The 22858-nt window shown below is 36.3% G+C and overlaps 1 protein-coding gene across 7 annotated transcripts in view; it reads right to left on the reverse strand.

The window, feature by feature from the left end:
• Positions 1-22858, reverse strand: part of LOC310721368 (A-type potassium channel modulatory protein KCNIP2-like) — a 181480-nt gene that overhangs the window by 19723 nt on the left and 138899 nt on the right. Inside the window, exon 1 of one of the 7 annotated variants that reach the window (XM_083533022.1) lies at positions 21371-22012. The exons of the other annotated variants lie outside the window; for them this stretch is intronic. Within the exon in view, the coding sequence (XP_083389148.1) occupies positions 21371-21476 (106 nt within the window). The 5' untranslated portion in view covers positions 21477-22012. Of the gene's footprint in view, positions 1-21370; positions 22013-22858 lie in introns of those variants that run through there. 7 annotated transcript variants of the gene reach the window in all.

The raw sequence follows: 22858 nt of genomic DNA on the forward strand, positions 1-22858 counted from the left end.
TATTAGATCATTCCTTCGTTCATTCTTTAAATAAAGCCAGACAGCACAAATGCAAAATGGGGATTTTTTTAAATATTTTTTCCCCACAATCTTTTATTTTCCATTTGTAACATCATAATCTTTTAAAAATGCAATATATGGACAAAAGATTGTGGACACCTGACCATAATATTTATGGTTGTTTTTTTTTTGTTTTTTTGGGAAAGAATCACAAATGGCAGGAAAAATCTGTTGTCCAAATATTTCTGTCCATATAGTGTATGTATTAAAAAGTAATGAAAATTAAGATGAAATAAAAAACAACTTTATTTTGTGCCATCTTCAATAACTTTCCCATTATTCCGGTATTTTCACATAGTTGTTGCAGTATATGGGGTTTATTTATAATATTCTTGTGTAATTAAAATGGTTTAAGAATAGGATTTGGATTGATGAGACATTTCTTAAAAGAGATTCTCACAAAAGTCTCAAAATCTTTTTTTAATTCAAAATGAAATTTACTCATTAATAAAACAAAAACTATAAACTAGCACTTTAAAATATATATCTACCCATAGATTTGCATCATTGTTTATTTTTAACGGATTATAATTCCTTACAATATGAGTAACCAAATAAATACATCTATTACAGCACTACACCTGGATTTTATTGATATTCTCAATATTAAGGAGATCCTTACTCATTTTTAATGTCATCCAAAATCCAAGCACTTATTCAAACCACAAGGGGGCAGTACTTAACTATTCATCCAGTCAATATACTCCGTGGCACATTTTTGATTTCTGTATCACACCTGAGTCTTACATTCAAAAGTAATACAGAAACTATAAGGAGATACCAAGATAAAATGATGAAAATCACAGATTTCTTTATCCTGACTTTGGTTTTTCTTAAAGTACATCAACTACGTATCTGTTCAGAGCCATCTCACATCATGGAGCACTGTTTATTGCATTTGAAAAAATGATGTTAGGCTGAAGCCCACCTGCTGCATTATGGAAGATGTGAAGGCTGTAATTTCCTTTTCTCAGCAAAAAAAAAAAAAGTCTTACTATTATGACAGAGCCACAGAGACATCTGCAGTATTGATTTCTCCTTTTCCCACCTGCTTTTAAAGGCTGAGTCAAACAAATCTCTATTAGAGAGCATCAGAACTGCTTTCATGCTGACATGTGAATGGCTGGAGTATAAACTGCTCTTAGGAAACTGATGATGGATTTTGTTTATAAAATTCAAAAGGATGATTGGGTTAAGACTGGGGCTGCTTCTATCGAATATTTTAGTAATCGAGTATTCTGGCGATTATTCCGTCGATTCAGAAGTACTTTTTTCTTTATTAAAAAGCAATAATAAATAAGAGGGAGAAAATCAGACAGGTCTCTTAACAAGTAACTCACTAATTCCTGCTCATGTATTTATTTACTAAATCTCCCACAGTATCGCGATGTGGTTTTCTTGTCTTCGAAAAAGCTGCTTTTAAAAACCTGCTCCACTGCGGAGGGGCTTTTTGGGAGCACTGCATATAAATAAAAATATAAAAATCCATTTCAAATGACTTTAAAAACAGTAACCGCACTGTACGGTGTTTTAGTTTGAAATGATCCCAAACTTTGGAAACTTTCTGCCATTTTCTTTGGCCGGAATCTTTTCCTCACCCCTCACTAGTTTCTTCTTATTCTTTGATTTTTCCGTTCTGCAGCATCTTCTGGGTTACCGGTCCAGAGTTTAGCAGGTAGTGCGTCAGTAATAATAGTCCGTGGGAAACACAGTGCTACGTGTTTATTTGAATGGACTAAATTAAGCATCAAATTACTCAAGGAATCGTTACAGCCCTAGTTAAGACTATATTGGGCAAGAAATTTTATATATATATTTTATTTTCACGGACTGGCCTTTAAGGAGTGGCGGATAAATACAACAAAATAAAATGATAAGACCGGCATAAAAACTGGTATTTTCTAAATATAATAATAAACATGAATCCACTGTGTTGTTTTTTGTTCATTTTGCTAGCTTGGGGGTTTGAATTTAGCGGTAATGTATTATGTGTTAGCGGCCGGAGCAGCCCCTTTAAGAAGGTAGAGGATGGAGGTAAGACATGTGACCGAGACAAGCATCTTGACATGCATCAAGAGTGAGTCATAGACAGATGTGGCGAAGAGAATCCGGTAATTTTCTAAAACAAAACAGTTCAGAATCATATAATAAATAAAACGGAAAAAATGTAAGTCATGTATTCTTTCTATGCGGCCCGGTACCTATTTGGGCCCGGGGGTTGGGGACCACTGCTATACAGTATATTTAGGAGCAGTTTGTAGTATATGCAACAGTCTAGAATGCATTATATACTCAGAAAGTATGTAATATACAGATTATAATGAAGCAGAATGTAATATATAAAATGTCAATAATACTGTATAAAATATATACTGGGGCAGTGTGTCAATATGTAGTAGACAGTAGGAATATGTAGTAACGAGTAGATCTATGTGCAGCATGAAGTAAACAGTTTACTCATAAACTGGAGCAGAACACAGCCTTCAGGTCTGGAGACCTGGAAACCTACAGCGTCGCTAGAGCCAATCTGAGGAGCGAAATCTGCACAGCTTAACAAGCATACAAACAGCAGATTGAGGAGAATTTGAACTCTGCTGACCCCTGACACATGTGGCAAGGGATTCAGGCCATCACCTCAAACCACCCAGCAGGGCACCACCAACCAGTTATGCTTCACTCCCCAACCAGCTCAACCTTTTCTATGCTTGTTTCGAAAAAGGGAACATGGAGCCCATGCTCAAGGCAGAGCTATTTCCAGGTGAGCAGCCACTCACACTATCCACCTCTAAAGTATGTGTTACCCTGGGCAGGGTCAATGCATGGAAAGCACCTAGCCCTGATGGCATCCCTGGCTGCGTAAACAGAACATGTGTGGCTGGCTGAGTTCTTCACGGATATCTTCGGTCGGTCCTTGGCCCAAGCAACTGTCCCCACCCGCTTCAAATCTCAAAGACTGGTCCTTACCCACCTTAAAGACTGTCTGCCACCCACTCTGGACCCATACCAGTTTGCCTTTCCAGTTTTCACCTGGACAACCCTAGCACTTATGCTAGGATGTTGTTTGTTGATTCCAACTCAGCTTTGAACACAGTTAGCCCTTTCAAGCTAATCATGAAGCTGAAACAACTTGGCATCAGCACAAATCTCTGCAACTGGACCCTGGACTTCCTTACAAACAGACCACAGTCTGTCCGACTGAACACAGTCACCTCCTCCAGTCTCACCTTCAGCACTGGGATTCCTCAGGGAGGTGTATTGTTCCGTCTCCTATACTCCCTTTCATCTACAACTGCCTCAAACAGCATCATTAAGTTTGGTGATAGGCCTGATCAGGTGTAATGATTAGCCGGCTTACAGGGAGGAGCTCCAGCACCTAGTAACATGGTGTAAGAACAATAACCAGGAACTCAACACCCAGAAGACAAAGAAGGTCATTTTGGACTTTAGATGAGCCAGAAATCACACTCACGCAATCACACTCACATTTACATCAACAGAGCTTTTGAGTGTGTACCCAGCTTTAAGTTCCTCGGAGTGCACATCTCTGAGGATCTCACCTGGTCCCTAAACTCTTCTATCCTGATCAGAAAGGCACAACAGTGACTGCTTTTCCTAAGGAGACTTAAAAATCCTGTCTGTGCTACAGGATACTGCAGAACTTTTACTGCTGTACTATTGAGAGCATCCTCACTAACTACATCCTCAATGTGGTACAGCAGCTGCACTGCTTCGGACTGTAAAGCCGGTGTTGAAGGCCGTGGTGAAAACTGCCCAACAAATCATTTGCATTCAGCTACACACTTTGGAGAACATTCACAAGAAATGCTGTCTTTAAAGGGCAAGGGGCATAATCTAAGATACCTCTCACCCCAACCATGGACTATTCACCATTCTCCCATCGGGCAGAAGCTACAAGTGCCTCAGAGCCACACAAACAGACTAAAGATGAGCTTTTTTCCTGTGGCTGTCGCTGCACTGAACAGCTGATCATCATACAAAGTCAAAATACATTATTGTATTGTTACTTTCTGGATTCGTATTTTTTTGCACTGCTTATCCACTATGCTTTTTCACACTATTCATAACTTATCACCACACTACTGTATAATCCACCCATATTTATTCTGTATATACTGTATCAAACAACATTCAGACTTACATAACTATATTATGTCATTTAAGCATGTTATTTCCCTGACATCTATGCACAATCTTTACTCGGTATATTGTATATTACTATATATACATATATTATTACCTACTGCACCTTCTGTACATTATTCACCCTCAACCCTGCACATGGACCCCATACTCTTATTTATCACACTTCTATTTATTTATTGTAAATAGGCCACTTGTGCACTTCTGGTTAGATGCTAACTTAATTTAATTGGCTCTTTCATATATATATACACACACACACACTGTAGTATATACCAGTATGTAGTAAATAGTATATACTGAAACAGTATGAAGTATACAGAAGATTCTATATTTTTCAATAGTAGGCAAGTATAATATGGAGCACTTTGTACAGCACAGTACATACAATACCTGTGTGGGTCAGAGACCTGTTACTTAGACACAATATCGGGTGTTTAATATAAACTCACACCTTGCCTATATTCCTTACAACACAGTTACACTTCTTACCAGCCCTGATGGATCAATCAGATCCCAGCGACAGACTACTGGTAAAAGTCTAATAACTGGACTGAGATCAATTCCCACATTTCCCTTCCTCACACTAAGTGTCACGCATCAATACCATTAAAACTGACCCCAGGCCTGTTTCTGCTGTCATGAAAAAAGAATCCAATGAAAGCTTTATTGCTTTCCTTTGGAAGCTGGAAGTTATAAATAAATGGCAAACTTCCCTTAAGCATCCTCAAGCAATGGCAAAATGAGCTGGCTTTTAATTAGTCTGACCTCATATCCTGATGAGGCTCAGTAATAGGCGTGCAGGAATATATCGCTGGTCATGAATTATTAATCTCAATCTCGGTGTGTGAGTGAAACTGCAGTTGGGGCTGAGGTTCAGAATGTGATCTCATCCACCTGAAGACGGATGATGATTAAATTGATGGTTGGTTTAAATAGAATTTAAAATCAAGATTTGTGACTGATTTTGTCACGTGCCATGAAAGCACTCCCAGTTGAAATCTGTAATTGCATAAAACAAATGTTCACCCTCAAAATCGTGTATTTTCATTTCAGAAAGGTAAGTGCAAATTAAACTCCTTTTTGGATACGTCTTTCTCTGGCCATACTGTCATAATATGTTCAACACACTGTAATTCAAACAAGTTCATTTCTATAGCGCTTTTTACATTGGACATTGGACAATGTCTTAAAGCAGCTTTCAAAGAATATCAGAATTAAAGTGAATTATGTGGTAATATCCCTGATGAGCAGCATAGGGTGACTCTGGCAAGGAAAAACTCCCTTAGATGAGAAAGAAACCTTGAGAGGAACCAGACTTAAATAAGTAACCCATCCTCGTTTGGTTTATATTAAGGGTGTGATTATATATTTTAAGACAATACAAAACACAGCCTTAGTACGCTTTATAGAGCTACATGTCGGTAATATACACCTCATCTTCTCTCAAATGTGCTGTGTTTGGTGGTAAAACAGCCATTAAGAAGTCTGCCAGAACAAATCAAACCCTTAAAGTCCTGAGGGAAAAAACTATACATCAGAAACTTTACTCTGCAGCACTAACTAGCCTCCGTCACGTCCCGCGCAGCAGAAGACAGACGGGTTCACATCGGCTCCCTGTGCAGTAATAAATCAGATTTTCAACCACCGAATCAATATGTGTTACATACAAGAAAGGAAACCTCATTGTTCTCCACATGGGAATTGTGGATTCTAAATAATTTTTTCATTTAAAATCAGATTTTTACCTTATTTCGACCAATAATTTGTTTCTAGGCTGTGATTTTTCATTTTAGACTGAGAGTCATAACAGTTTTATCAGGACAGCACAAATACTGTTCATGCCCATAACACATTTATAGTATTAATACAAAAAATGACCAGAAGTTAGACATGGAGCGTTATTCAGCATTATTAAGTCACTTGATTGATTGTTATCAACATAAGAAATATTTGTTTATACATGTTTTTTTTTTTTATATTCATATTTATGGCCTGTATATTTTGTAACAATTCCTATAAGTATAAAAAGCTTGTTCGTTATTTTATCTTCCATCTTCGAAGATTCAAAAACTGTTCTGAGGATTCAGAGACTATCCCAGGAACTCTGAGCATCAAGCTGGGATATTATCATGGGACGTCAACCTATCGCCACATAAGCATTCAAATTCACACATAAGTGTGATATGGAGTAGCCAATTAAACTTGGAAGATGGCAGAAAACCAGAGAACCTGGGGAAAACCTGTGTGAAAAATAGAGGATCATGCGGAACCCAACACTGACAGTAACCCGAGCTCAGGATTTAACCAGGGACCCCAGTGCTTTGCTCTGCTGAGGGACTTTAGCTCAGTACATTTAATTAAAGCTCTTAAAGCATACACTCAATCAACATGTTCAAATAATTACCTTGTTTACAGCTCGCTGTATAAATTATCCGTAGCCAACAATGAACAGAGTTACACAATTGCCAGCTAAAATGATACACAGACACTGAAGAAAGAAAAAGTGCAATACAATTATAGATGTTTTAGTTTGTGTTCTTGTTTTTCATATGTTCAAATCATTTTTGTTGCTCACACTTACAGGAAGGTTGTAAAGTTACATTTTAAAAGGCTGGAGATTTTTACTTCATTTCTATCATAACTCATAACATCAAGTCAGAAATCCCTCTCTGTCAGCTCTCGTCACACAGCCCAAGTGGTTGCCTAAATTGTATGCCTCTGACAGGCCTATCTCACATGTCTAGCCAAAACCAAAAAGTTCAGAGACAAGATGGTTGAAGCATTGCTAATAGTTAGTATTATGCTAGCCACCTCAGGGATGGAGTTGATATTTCCCCACTAACCCTTTCCACCTTTTTCCTGCAGTTTGCCCCCTCTTATTTATCCAATGATTAGTTTCACAGATTAGTTTCTCATCACTCACAATCCTATAACACTGCACATTCTTTTTTGTTTTCTATTTAAAATGAATAGGCGCAAAACGGCAAATCCATGTGCACATACTTCAAAGTAAACATGCAAGAAAAGACAAGACATGCTTTTTTGCACATTTGAATACAAAATAACAAGATATTTGAACAGCAAGCAGAACATTTTGAGAGGAATAAATGATAAAAGAAACTCCTGACTTGATTCGTTTTCCTTTTTAAGTAGTGAAAAAGAAGGTTTTTGGCTCATGATAATTGTAATAGATATCAATCAGCGTTTGATTTATTAGTATAATTCTCTTAATAGATCGTGTACTACCTTTATCAAATTTTCATCAAATCTTCACTGTTTGAAGGCTATTGGGCCTGTAACTATAAATGACTAGTAATATTTACATGTTTTTTCAACCCAACTCAGCAAATTTGGAACCAATAGATTAGCGAAACTAATAAGCCATGTTGCAAGACATCGTTGCCCTGAAAGCCAAAGATGAGCAAAGAAAGGCCCCCACTATTCACCTTTGTGGATCAGGCCCTGCTCTTTGTCTCTCAATACTAAAAGTTCCAATGGAGCCTGCCTATGAGAAATAAGGGCACAGTTTAACCCCACCTATAACCCCAAGCCTTGTCTATATCGAAGTCTTGTATTCGTTCTGTTTTTTTTCTGTAGGATGAAACTAGTGAGCTACAGTGGAGGGTAAATTTTTTTTAAATATTAATAAAAAAAGAATGCAAAAATGGTCCTATACTGTACCAACATTGTTGAACACACTGTCTGGCAAAGAGGGAAAACTAAATACAGATTAGTTTCTCATCACTCACAATCCTATAACACTGCACATTCTTTTTTGTTTTCTATTTAAAATGAATAGGCGCAAGACGACAAATCCATGTGCACATACTTCAAAGTAAACATGCAAGAAAAGACAAGACATGCTTTTTTGCACATTTGAATACAAAATAACAAGATATTTGAACAGCAAGCAGAACATTTTGAGAGGAATAAATGATAAAAGAAACTCCTGACTTGATTCGTTTTCCTTTTTAAGTAGTTAAAAAGAAGGTTTTTGGCTCATGATAATTGTAATAGATATCAATCAGCGTTTGATTTATTAGTATAATTCTCTTAATAGATCAGCGTGCTGAGAGTAACATTAGAGTCATTTTACATAAACTGAGTTGCCAAAAATTATAATAGGAACATTATAGCCATAATAAATCATAGTACATTGGATACTTAAGTACATTTAAAGGCAAAATAATTTTGTAATTTTACTCAAGTGAAAGTTTAAATGGAGTACTTTTACATTTACTGGAGTCAGATTTTAACAGGTGTATTTTTACATTAACTCAAGTACATTGTTTGTACAACTGCACAAGACAAAGACAAAAGTTTGTCAATGAGATGTTCAAAAACGTAGGTGTGTTAATTAGTGATAAAAACAGTTGTAAGTAATCAGTGATGTATGATAGGCCAAGTAATATGCAAGGGTTGATGGGTATTGTCACAGTTTATGATACTGACAAGGGGCTGGGTAGGGATCTACTGGCTGGATCCATTTTTTGTGGTAAACCATGCCAATGCCATTTTTGACCAGATTGGGGGGGAAAAAAGGCATTTACAATAAATATTGTTAAACAACATTAAATACATACTTGTCTAACGTTAGCTAAGTCGAACCTCTATTGCTAAAGTTTGTTTTACATTAATGAATTCGAAAGATTCTAAATTGAAAGAATATGAAGAAGCATTTTGAACAACTTATTATAAGCTCATAAGAGTCTAATATTAAGAGGTCCTTCCTGAATAAACAGTCAGCTCTCAAAGTTGTGTTGGAAGCAGAAAAAAAAGGAAAGTGTTAGGATCTGAGTGACTGCTACAAAGGCCAAATTGAGATGGCTTGACTGCTGGGCCAGGGCATCTCCAAAATGGCAGGTCTTGTAAAGTGGACCAACGAAGAACCTATACAATATTAGAAAGGTGGTTTTTATGGTATGGCTGAAAAGACTATACTGTAAATGACCACCTAATTTGTATACAAACTTTGAAGGCAAAAGATTCCAGACTAGACAAAGGGGAGAAGTAGATGAATGATTAAAGGGGGAAAAAAGGAGGAATAAACAGTAATTGTATTTTACTCACTATTAGATCTTGATCAGATGAAGTCATAAAAAACCTATGGTCAATTAATTGACCCTTTATTCTTTTAGATAACTTTAATAACTCGGTTTATATAATTGTTTTTAAATAAATGTAGATTTTAGAAGCATTGTTGAACTGCTGGTATTATAAAATGACTTCATGCTGAAACATTTTATGTAGAAGAAAAAAAAAGAAAGCATTTGAGCATGGATTAATGGATCCCTGAGAAACAACATGAGAAATAATAAAGGGTTCCATTATGCAATGAAAAAGATAGTTTTATCAAAGCTAAGTGTCATCGATCAAAAGCCACATTTCTGTTGAAAAAGCTTCAATGTGAAGGCTGAGAAGACTAATAGCTGTTGTTGCACTCCGGCATTAAAGTTTTATTTAAAGATTGTGCAACGAAAGGCCTCTGGTTTCTTTGCAGTCTATGCATTTTTAATAACTTGTCAGCCATGAGAGTATAACAAATCTTAATGTTTTCCCAACCCCACCTCCTTTGGTCATGATGGCTAAGCACTTTGCAGTGTATTTCAGTATTGGAGTATATATATCTGTTTGAGCAACTTCTTTGTAGAAATGGTTCCTTCTTTCAGGTTATAGGAGGTGAATGAGTTGAGGTTATTTAGCAATTATTGAAATGAGGAAAAAAATAAATATCAACAGTCTTCATGTAATGTTAACATAGACAAATATAAACTTGGCTTTATGCAAATGTATGTTTATTATTGGTGAAACCAGACTCAACATAGATTATAAAGACAAAATATAATTGTAAATGTTTTAAAGTAATCTTCGTGTTTTAAATTACATAAATCATCAGGACACCGAATGGAACTTTTGCTATTTTTCCACACGTATGGTTTTAATCGCTGGATATGTGCATCATGACGCATCAGTTTCTTTTCTTTTCTTTTATCACATCACCCCAGTTGTTGCAAAACATTGATAAGATTCTTACTTAGCCACAATGGCAAGTAAAAATGTTGTCTAAATGCCCCAAATGTGCTTTTGTGCAACTACAAGTAGTGTTTGTGTTAGTCAGAAACCATAACGTTCTCCTATGATCACCAGTGTCACTAATACTATTTAAAAGTGATGCAATGTTCTCAAATTCCCCAAGACATAATTAACACACTACTAGCACTCACCCATAGGCTTCCTTTTACATTTAATATGACATCATGTGAATCATGTGACTGGCATAGTATTTTTAGATGGTGTTGTGACACCTCCCACCACATCCCACCCATAAAGCCGAGCTAAGAAAGAGAATGAAATGAGTGAGACAGGGGAAAAAAGAGAATTTACTGTGTATTTAAATGAAAATATCTGAGGCCTTGAGGCTTGATTCTTTCATGTCCTTAAGTGTGCTTACTGTGAATTTCAGGCTTAGCCTATAGAAGAATTTATATTGGAGAAGGATAAAGGTAGCTAGATTTAGATAAGGCCAAAAAGGAAAAAATATTCATAGACTATATCTATATTGATCCACACAATATGTAGACAGGAACGTTTATGATATTGATACTACAAGATTTTTATAAAACATTCTGATTCTCAAATCTTTCTTACAATACACTGACATTTTGAACCAGTATATACCAGTTTAAATTTGTTATTTTATAACCACAAGTCTGCTATAAGATCAGGACACTGTTGGGTTACTGTATGTAGAGTATTGAGAGGCTTTATTTAGTTGCTGGTTAGCAGGACAATAGGAAATGGCGAGGAGCTTGCCCAAATCACATGACTCAACTAAAGCGTTCATGATAGTACAACCCCAACTCCAAGAGCAACACATGCTTCCATCAATGTAATTTTTTTTTTTCAGGGAAGGCAACGAATATTTCAGCATGACAATACTAAATTGCTACAGTGCTGTAGTCAATGCTACAGTCCAGACCATTCCCCAAATACATTTTTTTTATAAATGGTTGCAATCTAAAACAAACAAACAAAAAATGCAGGACTGTTGAGCAGTGAGAAACCTGTATTAGGCATGAATGGGACAACAATCCTCTACCACAACTCCAGCAACTGGTCTTCTCAGTTCCCAGATATATACAGACTGTTAAAAAAAAAAAGAGTGGATGCTACACAGTGGTAAACATGGCTCTGACACGTTACAGCTTCAATTTTAAAATCTTTTTTCCCCCTTAAATTAAAACATTTACTCAGTTTAAACATTTGACATGCTTTCTACATTCTAGTGAGAATTAAAAATGATTTTATAAGATTGCAAATAATTATTTTTACGATTTTTATTTACATTTTAGGCCCAACTTTATGGAACTGGGCTTGTAAAACTTTGTAAACACATGCCACGTTTAAACCTAGTAGGCTAGTTAAAAAGAAAAAGGAAAAACTGAAAACCTCTCAAATAAATAAATGTGAATCATGTCAATATTTGTGAAAAAAAAAATTATATATATATATATATATATATATATATATATATATATATATATATATATTTACAAATATTGATATATTGTATATGAATATATATGATATGATATACAGGTACATGAGAATATCATTAAAAAGTTTATTTATTTTAGTAATTCAATACAAAAAGTGAAACTTGTATATTATATAGATTCATCACACACAGACTGATATAGGGGAGTGGTGGCTCCAGCGGTTAAGGTGCTGGGTTGCTGATCGGAAGGTCTGGGGTTCAAGCCCCGGTATCGCCAAGCTACCACTCTTGGGCCCTTGAGCAAGGCCCTTAACCCTCTATGCTCCGGGGGTCCCTTACGAGGGAAATATCAAGGTCCGTGACTTCGGAGTGACGTGGGTCCGCCTTCCCGTGGGCTTACCACCTGCAGGAGGGACCGTAAGGGACGGTGCTGTGAGGATTGGGCAGCAGTTGAAGGCGGGGGCCTGCTTAGACTGCTGCCCCCACGACCCGAATGACGGATAAGCGGGAGAAAATGAATGAATTAATGATATATTGTATATGAATATATATGATATGATATACAGGTACATGAGAATATCATTAAAAAGTTGATTTATTTTAGTAATTCAATACAAAAAGTGAAACTTGTATATTATATAGATTCATCACACACAGACTGATATATTTCAAGTGTTTATTTCTCTTAATTTTGAGAAAATTTTGACTTTTTTTGACAAGAGAATATTTTGAAAAAGTTAAATATTGGAGACCGGTGGTGTCTAATCAGCTTATTAAATGCAAACACCTGCAAAGGTTTCCTGAGCCTTTAAATAGTGTCTCAATCTGGTTCAGGCTTCACAATAATGGGGGAAGACTGCTGACTTGACGGTTATCCAGAAGACGATCATTGACACCCTGCACATGGAGGGGAAGACACAAAAGGTCATCGCTAAAGAAGCTGCTGTTTACAGTGTGCTGTATCCAAGCACATTAATGGAAATGGGCCAAAGTCGTCTTTTAAGATGAAGGGAAAGAAAATTTAGCATTTAAATTGGAAATCAAGGTCCCAGAGTCTGGAGGAAGCGAAGAGAGGCACAGAATCCAAGTTGCTTGAGGTTCAGTGTAAAGTTTGCACAGTCAGTGGTGGTTTGGGGAGTCATCTGCTGGTGTTGGTCCAATGTGTTTTATCAAGTCCAAGGTCAGCACAGCTATCTACCAGGAAGTTTTAGAGCGCTTCATGCTTCCCTCTGCTGACCAGCTTTATGGAGATGCTGATTTCAATTTCCAACAAGAATTGCCACCTGCCCACACTGCCACATGTACTAATATCTGGTTCAAGGAAAATGGTATCCATGTGCTTGATTGGCCAGCAAACTTTCCACACCAGACCGATATCAAAGCAAACCTGGGCTTCCATAACACGTCAGCAGCGTCACAGACCTATCTCCCTCCATGCCACAGTAATTCATGCAAATGGAGTAATGAGTTCTGTACATGTTTGTACTTTTCAGTAGTCCAACATTTTTATGTTAAAAATCTTTTTTTTTTTTTAATTGGTCTTAAATTATATTCTAATTTCCTGAGATACTGAATTTTGGGTTTTCATTAGCTGTACTCATTAGAAATAAACACTTGAAATATATCAGTCTGTGTGTGATGAGTCTATATAATGAGATTCACTTTTTGTATTAAATTACTAAAATAAATCAACTTTTTAATAATATTCTAATTTATTGGGATGCACCTGAATATGAATATGAGTTCACAAATTAATTCCATGCTGAATTCCCAAAACAGTTGGGAAGTCCTTTGCTTCTCCCTCTGGTAAAGAAAAAAACTTGAATGACTTTAGAATCCTAATAGTTGGCATGCAATTTTTAATGGTATCTGATATTTATTTCTAATGAAATTGCATGTTGGTCTATTTTCACCCACCAACACATTCAGCTACCAGTGGGGTTAGCTATCGCTTCATCTCGGCCTAATGAGAGGGATGCAGTGCTGCTTTAGCCATTAATCTGTCTACCTCCTCATCTGTACACTCAGACAGATCATATTCCAAAGCTTCAAAGCTCCTTCCATTAACACATCACGCCTGACATCTCACTAATTGTACATTCAATTTCTCCTAAATTTGACATTGTAAGTTGCTTGGAAATGGGGCCTAAGTATAATAGCTTTTGCTCCTTTGTGTTTAGGAACTAACCCGATTATTATCTCCTGTTCTGTAACTGCACTAGTATAGTTACCAGTCACATCCTCATAGCAGACAACCAGTAATTGATCATTGAAACAACAAAAAAATATCAAAACCAACCTACAAATTAGCCACAGACTCACTAAACCTATCAGAGATATCACAATTCTCCTTTCTCATTTCATTCATACACGTTTTGGGAGCCTTGGTGAACTATGATTTGGTCTGCCATGCCATATTTGAGATATAGGGGAAAATATTTATACATTTATAATTTAACATAACACATTTTTATTATTACGCTGCAAAAACAAACATTGAAATAAATGTGGAAAAGGTATAGTCAGTGAATTTGACTTGACATACTTGAAAATTAAGGACCAGCTTCATGTCTCTCTTTAGAGGTCGCCTATATTACAACCTTATGGCTACACTGCTTATAGCTTGAAGTCTATTGTACTATGAATGGAAGTGTTTTATTTTTTCATTGTATTATAAAAAGTCAATTGAACTGGAAAACTGCATCAATTAAAAAGATTACAGAGTAATGCTTTCTATCTATTTATATATTTCTCTCTCTATTTGTTCCTAAATATTCTAAACTCATAAATGAGTTACACTATGACACCCTTAATTTTAAGAATAATATAGTTTTAAATTTAATTTCATAAAATTGCATAAAATATGGTAAAAGGCAACAGCCCTCCACTCATGTTTCATTTTTAGTCCTTCATAGTTTCTACTTTAGTGTATACACCTCATGCAAAATGCAATGGAAAAAAGAACCATAATGTGCTGAACACAAAAAGTCTGCAAGCTAAAACCATTAGTAGCAAACCACAAAAACGCTGATAAAGATATGGTCTACTTATTTCAGCATACTTTAACAAATGTCTTTATTTCTTCCATCCTTAAATAATACACTCCCTCGATTAACGGCTACTTCTTGGTTAGCGGCTAACGCTAAGGATTCTTTAGTATTTTCATGTATGCGCAAAGCGAAACGTATGTCCGGTAAGGAGTGAGTAGCCACAGTGACACTGCACTAACTTTAGTTATACCCCTGGCCAGTGTTGGGCGGTAACGCGTTACTTTTTACAGTAACTAATACTGTAACGCGTTACTTTTAAAAATAAAGTAACTTTGTTACCGTTACCGTATGGTGCGTTACCCGTTACTTTTTTAAATGAATGAATTTGGGCTGAAGTGTAGCCTACAGTCTAACCTGCTTACAGCAGCGTCGCATTGTAGGATTGGTGGATGAACCACTGTAAACACGAAGACGACGCACCGTGCGCGTGTCTCCGTTTATTCAGGTCTGTGCGGCAGTAATGGCGAGTCGAGGCGAGAGCAAGACGAGTTTCTCAAAGTGGAAATATGCTTATTATTTCACTTTGAGTATAAAGACAAAAACTTTTAAGTCAAATGTAAGTTGTGTCTTTCTGGTTCGAAGCTCGTATCTACTGCGATAAACAGCAACTCCATGCTAGAAGCTAGAAGCTAACCTGGTGTTCTGTTCTACATTGTTGATAGTTTTTATACTTCAGCTGTGAAAGGAACATTTTTAAGAGCTTAACACAACAGCAGAAGCTACTTTAGTTTTTGATTCTGAATATATTATTCAGCTTGTTTTGTTATTTATTTCAGAAATCCTTGTGATATATTCGGTTTGTGCTGGTCTGACTTCAATATAATAGTGTTTAAAAATGACTTTGTGTTTGTCAGTTTTGTGTTTGTATAGACCATAACGCATAAAAGGGCATTAATGGAAACATTAAAGAAGGTTCTTTAAAAAAGTAACTAAAAAGTTACTTTTAACAGTAACGCATTACTTTTTGGTGTAAGTAATCAACTTTTTGAATGAAGTAACGAGTAACTGTAACTAGTTACTATTTTTTAGTAACAAGCACAACAATGCCCCTGACATTTAAGTTTAATAATAATAATAATAATAATAATAATAAATTACTCAAAGTGCAAGGCGGAGACTAAACAAACTTGTGGTCCGCCACTTAATACATTCCTACATTAATATCTTCTGCACACATGTAAACCGAACCAAAAGCCCAGTACCGAAAAACTTTTCTTAAACAATATGAGACACTAAACAAATTAACACATGCTTAGCATGTGAGGATAAAATAAAAGTAAGACTCTGCAAGGGGAAAAAAGGTGAGAGATGCCTTGCATTGCAGCTTCCCTTTAAATACCACCTGAACAAAGTAGATAACACAAATTATATTAACGGCAATCAGCATGAGCACCTACCCAGAATAAAAATGATGACTCTAATGATAGCAATATATCTAAAAGACTACAAACACTTTACCTATGTCTCATTTTCCTTAAGCTGTTCATCTTCTATCAGACTTTACTTGTTGGGACAAAACAAAGCACTCCACAGGTTTACTGCCTACTTTGATCCCACTACCTCTGGCAATTACAGGTGGGGTTGTCCTTGCTCCTGATTTAGACATAAAATCTATAAGGCTATAAATGAGAAAGAATAAGCTTCCTCTTTCATGTGGGGCTTTCATGTAACCCTCATCAGCCTCCTTCAGGAACTACCCGAGCTCTTATTCTTTGTATTCAGTTATATTTTTCGCTGGGCGTTTCAATTATGAAGATGCACTACTGAAACAAAATGGACTCATTTATAACTGGAGCAGGAATCCATTTGAATTTCACCAGCAAGTCCACATACATCTACGCACTAATGACTATCAATGCTATGGTGGTTGGCGAGAGGAAGAAAGGAAAAGAGAGAGAGAGAGAGAGAGAGAGAGAGAGAGAGAGAGAGAGAGAGATGCTAAGGTCATGCTGGATGATTTTTTTTTTTCAACTTCTGCCTCCGGGCTAGTTGAAGCCAAGTAGAATTGGATCCAACAGTGGGACCATTAGGGAATTAGATTTCTTATTTTCCATATATAGAGACCTACTATCTGAAATCCGGGTTTTACACTATGCAATCATAGTCTGTATTTAAGAATATTACTTGTCACAGTGAACAAAATACTACCAATAACATTGTCACTGATTTCTATATCAGACCGTTAGTTACTATATGTTCTCCTGGACCTGTCATATAACACAACTATAATAAAAACAACATATAAACAAAAACATATAATGTGAGCATTAGAGTCACATTCTATTGCTATGTTTAGTTTATGTTTCACTGTTACTGTATTTACAACGGTCATACAAATCCTGTGCAATCCCATACCACCATGGCCTTCAGAGTAATATCACAGCAGCGGTCACATAAAATTTCTACCATTTAATTCAACCTTAGTAGCATTATGTAAAATGTATTATATATTCTATTGTAATTGTATAGAGCTTTTAACAATGGAGGTTGTCACTAAGCAGCTTTACATAATAAATCGATTGAGAATATAAACGTTTGAAATTCATAAATTAATCTATCATTTTGTTCCATGAGGAGGAAATGTTGAGATGAACCAGACTCTAAAAGGAACCCAGCCTCATCTGGTGGGGCCCCGAATGTCTATTTATTACAGTTCCATCAGTTTTTAGGCTTTTCAACTGTTTACTGAGTGCAAAAACTGTTTGTGGCAATTGTAGCCCTCAGCCATTGTAGCAAAGTGTTTATCTTAAAATTAGGAATTAAACAATGATTGGTAAAGTGTGAAGTTGAAATGATCTTACTGTAGGCTTGAAAGTTGTAGAATTATTTTCATAGGTAATCAATAAATACCCTGATAATTACTACATGTTCTCAAATGATTCCACTAGAATAAACAAAAAATGTAGCTATTTATTTTCTCAGGACACTGCAATAAATAACATCTTAGCAAGCAGTAATATCTTGAATGTAGTCAGATTGATGTATTATTTCTAGGGCTGTTAATCTATTAAAATATTTAATTACAACTTAATCGCACATTTTTATATTGTAAAATGTACCTTAAATGAATACTTTTCAAGTTTTTAATACTCTAATCTACATGGACATGGACAAATATGGATGCTTTATGCAGGCATATGTTCATTATTAGTGAAACCATGAAGCATCAGCATTAAACATGAAGACAAAATATTCTTGTGAATGTTTTAAACTAAAACAGAACTTTTGCAGTGTTTTCACCCGGATGGTTTTAATTGCTGGATGTGTTGCATCATGGCAGTCTTTGGTGATTGAATTGAGACTTGGCATCAGACTTGTTTTACTTGGCATCAGTAATACAAATGTTTGGTGATTAAACCATATTTTGAGTATTATTTACTTATTTATTTATTTGTATATCTGGGTATAGAAAGGATGTGAATAAACGTGTGTTGGGTTGGGGTTTATATTTAATAAAAATTCTCAAACAGTAATAAAACACTAATAAAATTAGTGCAGTTGAAATAAGTTTGTGTAAACGCGTTAATTTTGACAGCCCTAATTAGTTCCCATTATAAGATTACAATAACACAGCTTTTAGAAAAAAACATTGCCATCTATAATTACTTACACTGAAACTCTAATTGCAGATAATTTTGCTCATTTTTTATCATTAACTTCTGGAAAGAAGCAAATGTATCTTCCTATGGAAGGAGAAAACTAAGTTTACATGCTAACAATGTAAAAAAAGAACTGATGATCTTGTATTTAGTTTACTGTTATGGCATAAAAAGAAGTACTAAATACATTTGGCTACATTCAAGACGTTATTGAATATTAAATTATATGTGCCTTCTGAGCATCCAATTTTAGTCCCTTGTGGAGATTTATGCTCATTCAGCAACTAGAGCGTGAGTAGTCAGGTAATGATGTAAAGTAAGGAGGCCTGATGGGCAGTCAGTGTTCCAATTCAACCGAAAGATGTTCAATAAAGTTTAAATCACTCAAGATCTTTCATTCCAACCCATGTGTACCATAATGTTCATGAAGCCGGCTTTCTGCACAGGTTTGAGTATTCCAGTTAAGTTAAGAGGAAATGTTATACCACCATATCCAAAGGCATCGTATACAATTGTGTGCTTCCAACTTTGTGGTAAGAGTTCGGGGAAAAGACACATATGGCTGGAAGAGTCGACTGTCCCAATGCTTTTTGCTTATATAGTGTGTATACAGTAAATAGCCAGAATATGAAGAATGTCATAAACTGCATATAGTGGACCTCTGTAATTGCAAACAAAGGCTACTCTACCAAATATTAACATTGACTTTCTCAGGTGTTCAAATACTTATTTGCAGCTGTATCATACAAATAAATAGTTTAAAAATTATATATTGTGATTTCTGGATTTTTTTTTAGATGATGTCTCTCACAGTGGACATGCACCTACGATGACAATTTCAGACCCCTCCATGATTTCTAAGTGGGAGAACTTGCAAAATAGCAGGATGTTCAAATACTTATTTTCCTCACTGTATATATATCATCAGACATGCACTCTTCCGTTTAACTTTTGTTCACCTGGCACAAGTTTGACACCAATTCATTACACGGCTTCACTTACAGTGAGTTATGTCAGGCATGTGGAGATAAACAGAAGCGGCGAAGTGCTGGAGTGCTTGTTGTGATTAATAATTTACCACTCTAAAGGCAGGGACTGTGACCTCAGTCTCTTCCTGACAGTCAGATTCCTAACAATGGAGGCTTGAAGATTCCACAAAATATGCAGAAAGGGGCGGTAAAACCCACCAGGGCTTATTCGAATCCTCGTAACGCTTTTGTTATGAAAGCCGCTGATATTAAGGGTAGCACTTTGCCTAATGTGTCTGGACAATTTATTGGCTTTTGCTCTCAGTGTTTTTACTATAATGCTTCTTGTGGAGGAGGCTGAATACCTCTATATTTCCTCCAGGCAAGTTTGGCACGAACGTCAGGGATAGGGCCAATAAAAAGAAAAGAAAAAACCCCTTTGCTTTTTAATCTCGATATGAGCAATCAGTTGGCACACCCTTGTTCATAGCTGGGCATGCTCCAGGAGACACATCAGTGTGGAGGTCTGGGTTAAAAGTGGGTGGGATGTTCTGATAAATGCAACTACTTCAGTCCATAAAAATGACATATTTATACGACCGCATTCCAACGTTGTCGCTAAAAACCAGTCCAAGTGGACTAAATGCCAAATGGTGAATTATTTTAACAAATATATTGAGGCAAATCGCCAAGAATAAAGACTAGCTATGCAGACTTGTCGATCTCAAAGAGAAACAAGACTTAATTCTGCTTGGTTGGGAAATGTGGTGGGGGAGACAAAGAAAATGCTACCCAGAAAACTTGAGTGAACTTGTTGATGATGAGCTTTGTTCATGTAGACAAGACAATGGAAAACAAGTTACGTTTGTTTTTAAAACGTAACATATACCCAAAATGTATGTATGTATGTATGTATGTATGTATGTATGTATGTATATATATATATATATATATATATATATATATATATATATATATATATATATATATATATATATATATACACACACACACACACACACACACACACACACACATATATATATATAAAATCAGCCTTTTATGGCAATGTTTAAATGACCTTTACAATCAATCCTTCATCAGCACTAGTCTCGGTTAAAGATAAACACCTCCCACTAAACAGCCGTTGTTGTGTGAGCAGATTAGATAGTGTCATCAATACTTTGTGCCTAACAGCCCAGAGCTGAAATATGGAATCTAAACAACAACAATCCATCACCAAAGAAAAAAATGCATCCTCAGCTTTAACTATTATGGCATTAAGGACATAGTATAGATTTCTCAATAGACAGGGATAATTCTTTTAAAATGCATCTAAATGATTGGACATTCATGTGAAGAGGACTTCAAGGATATCTCACTAAGTATATTTGAATATTGTTCTCGGCTGGCAAAGTTGACATCATTGCAGAAATAAATCAGCAGAAGTCTAATCTCTATGGGTTGAAAATTGTACTCCTTTGTAACATCTGTAAAGAACAATGCATATAACTGAAGCAACGGTTACTTTTAAAAGAGTCAAAAACAAAAAATGACCTTGACTCTCTAAACCAACTTTTCTTTCCACTCGTATACAAGAAATGTATCCCCTGATAAACGCCACAAAACAAAGTGTCATATTTCCTTGTGGAGACACCAAAAGACCATCACCCGACGCCTCTTTGTACCCTACTATTGATTAGACTGTAAGTGCACTATGCGCTGAGGCACAGAGAGAGAGGGGGGGGGATAAAGGGGAGTCAAAGATTCACTGGATAAAGTTTCAGAGCCAACAGTTGCAGTGAGTAACCAAACTCCTCTCCATCTCACCGCCTCTCCATCTCACCACCGAATCCGCAGGTACTGCAGACTTTTTGCAAACCTGAGCTCAATGCCACACACACACACACACACACACACACACACACACACACACACACACACACACACACACACACACACACACACACACACGTATATCTGGCATTTACTTTGTGATTTCTTCACAGTGCTAACAGAACATCGAGTTACCTTCTCCTCCAACAGGCTCGAACAGTCCGAACTGCTCCAGGACCTTGATGAAAAGTCCCATGACCACCAGGACGGCGATCATCTCAAGGCCATCCAGGTTAATCATAATGGAGAGCACTCGTTACATTGTAAACGACGATCCTGAAACCTACTAGTTATCCTGATGGTCTATTAACAGTTGAGAAGAAAACTAAAAAAAAAAAAAAAAAAAAAAAAAAAAAAAAAAAAAAAAGGGAGAAAAATTACCCAAAAAAATCACAAACCATTATAACCGGCCTTATAACCTGGATCAAGAAAGTAAAGCAAAAGCGCCACGTGCCCGCCATCGTCCCATGGGATCTGTCAAGTCGGGGTACTTTCCTGAAAACTCGGACAAACGCAACAACGCAAACAGCTTAGGCTGTGATTGTCAGCATGCAATCTCACAATGCAGGGAGTGAGGAAAACGAAGGGAGGGAGGGAAGGAGAGAGAGAGAGAGAGAGAGAGAGAGAGAGAGAGGGAGAGGGAGAAAGAGCGCAAAGGAAGGGGACAGAAAAGAGGGAGAGGGGAGAGAGAAGTATGCCCTCCCTATTCAGTGACACTACCTTCATTGATTTGCTTAATGTAGTTTCCAAGGTAACTGCTGGTGGATATTTAGAGGCACCAAGGTAAACAAGCATGGTGGCAGTTAAAAGAAAACCATAATTCAACAAAACAACTCAATTCAGATTTCATATTGGGGCGGGTGGAGAAGCATTGGGATGAGAGACGTTATAGAACTTTGAATTGTCTACAGGTTTTTTTCCAACCAAGGAGACAACACAGCTAATAACTCATTGGAGGACCTGATCAACTGAATATGACATATGACCCAGCCTGGCATGAAGCTGAGTGACTGTTACCACTGGGGCTGCAGATATCAATTATTTTAGTAATCAAGTATTCTACTGATTATTAAATCTATTAATCGACAAGACTTTTTTTTTTTAATTAAAGATCATTACTAAATATACAAGAGAAAATAAGACGGGTCTCTTAAAATTAACAAGTAATTTGTTTCCTTTTTGGAAATTATTATTATTTCTTTTTTTTTTGCTGAAATTGCACATAATATTTGTGAAAATTAAACCCATTTAGTGCATTTAATTGCCATATTACATCAAAATACAAATTTATAAATCATAAATACATTTTTTTTTTAAATACTCTAAAAATGGTAAACATACTGTATGGTGTTTTATTTATGTTTTCGTTTGAAATGATCCCAAACTTTGAAAACTTTGTCGTTTTCTTTGGCCTGTATCTTCCCCTCACTGTTTAGTTCCGGTTCCGCTATTTTTTCATTCTGCAGCATCGTCTGTGTTACCCGTCCAGAGCGATCCAGTGAATTTCGGGTGGTGCGTCATCGATAACGGTCCGTGGGGAAACACAGTGCTCTATGTGTAGTTTAATGGACTAAACGATGCACCGAGGCAAATAATTTGCCTCGATTGTTTTTTTTTGTATTT

The sequence above is a fragment of the Silurus aristotelis genome, assembly GCF_946808225.1.
Source record: "Silurus aristotelis genome assembly, chromosome: 27".
Taxonomy (NCBI): Eukaryota; Metazoa; Chordata; class Actinopteri; order Siluriformes; family Siluridae; genus Silurus; species Silurus aristotelis.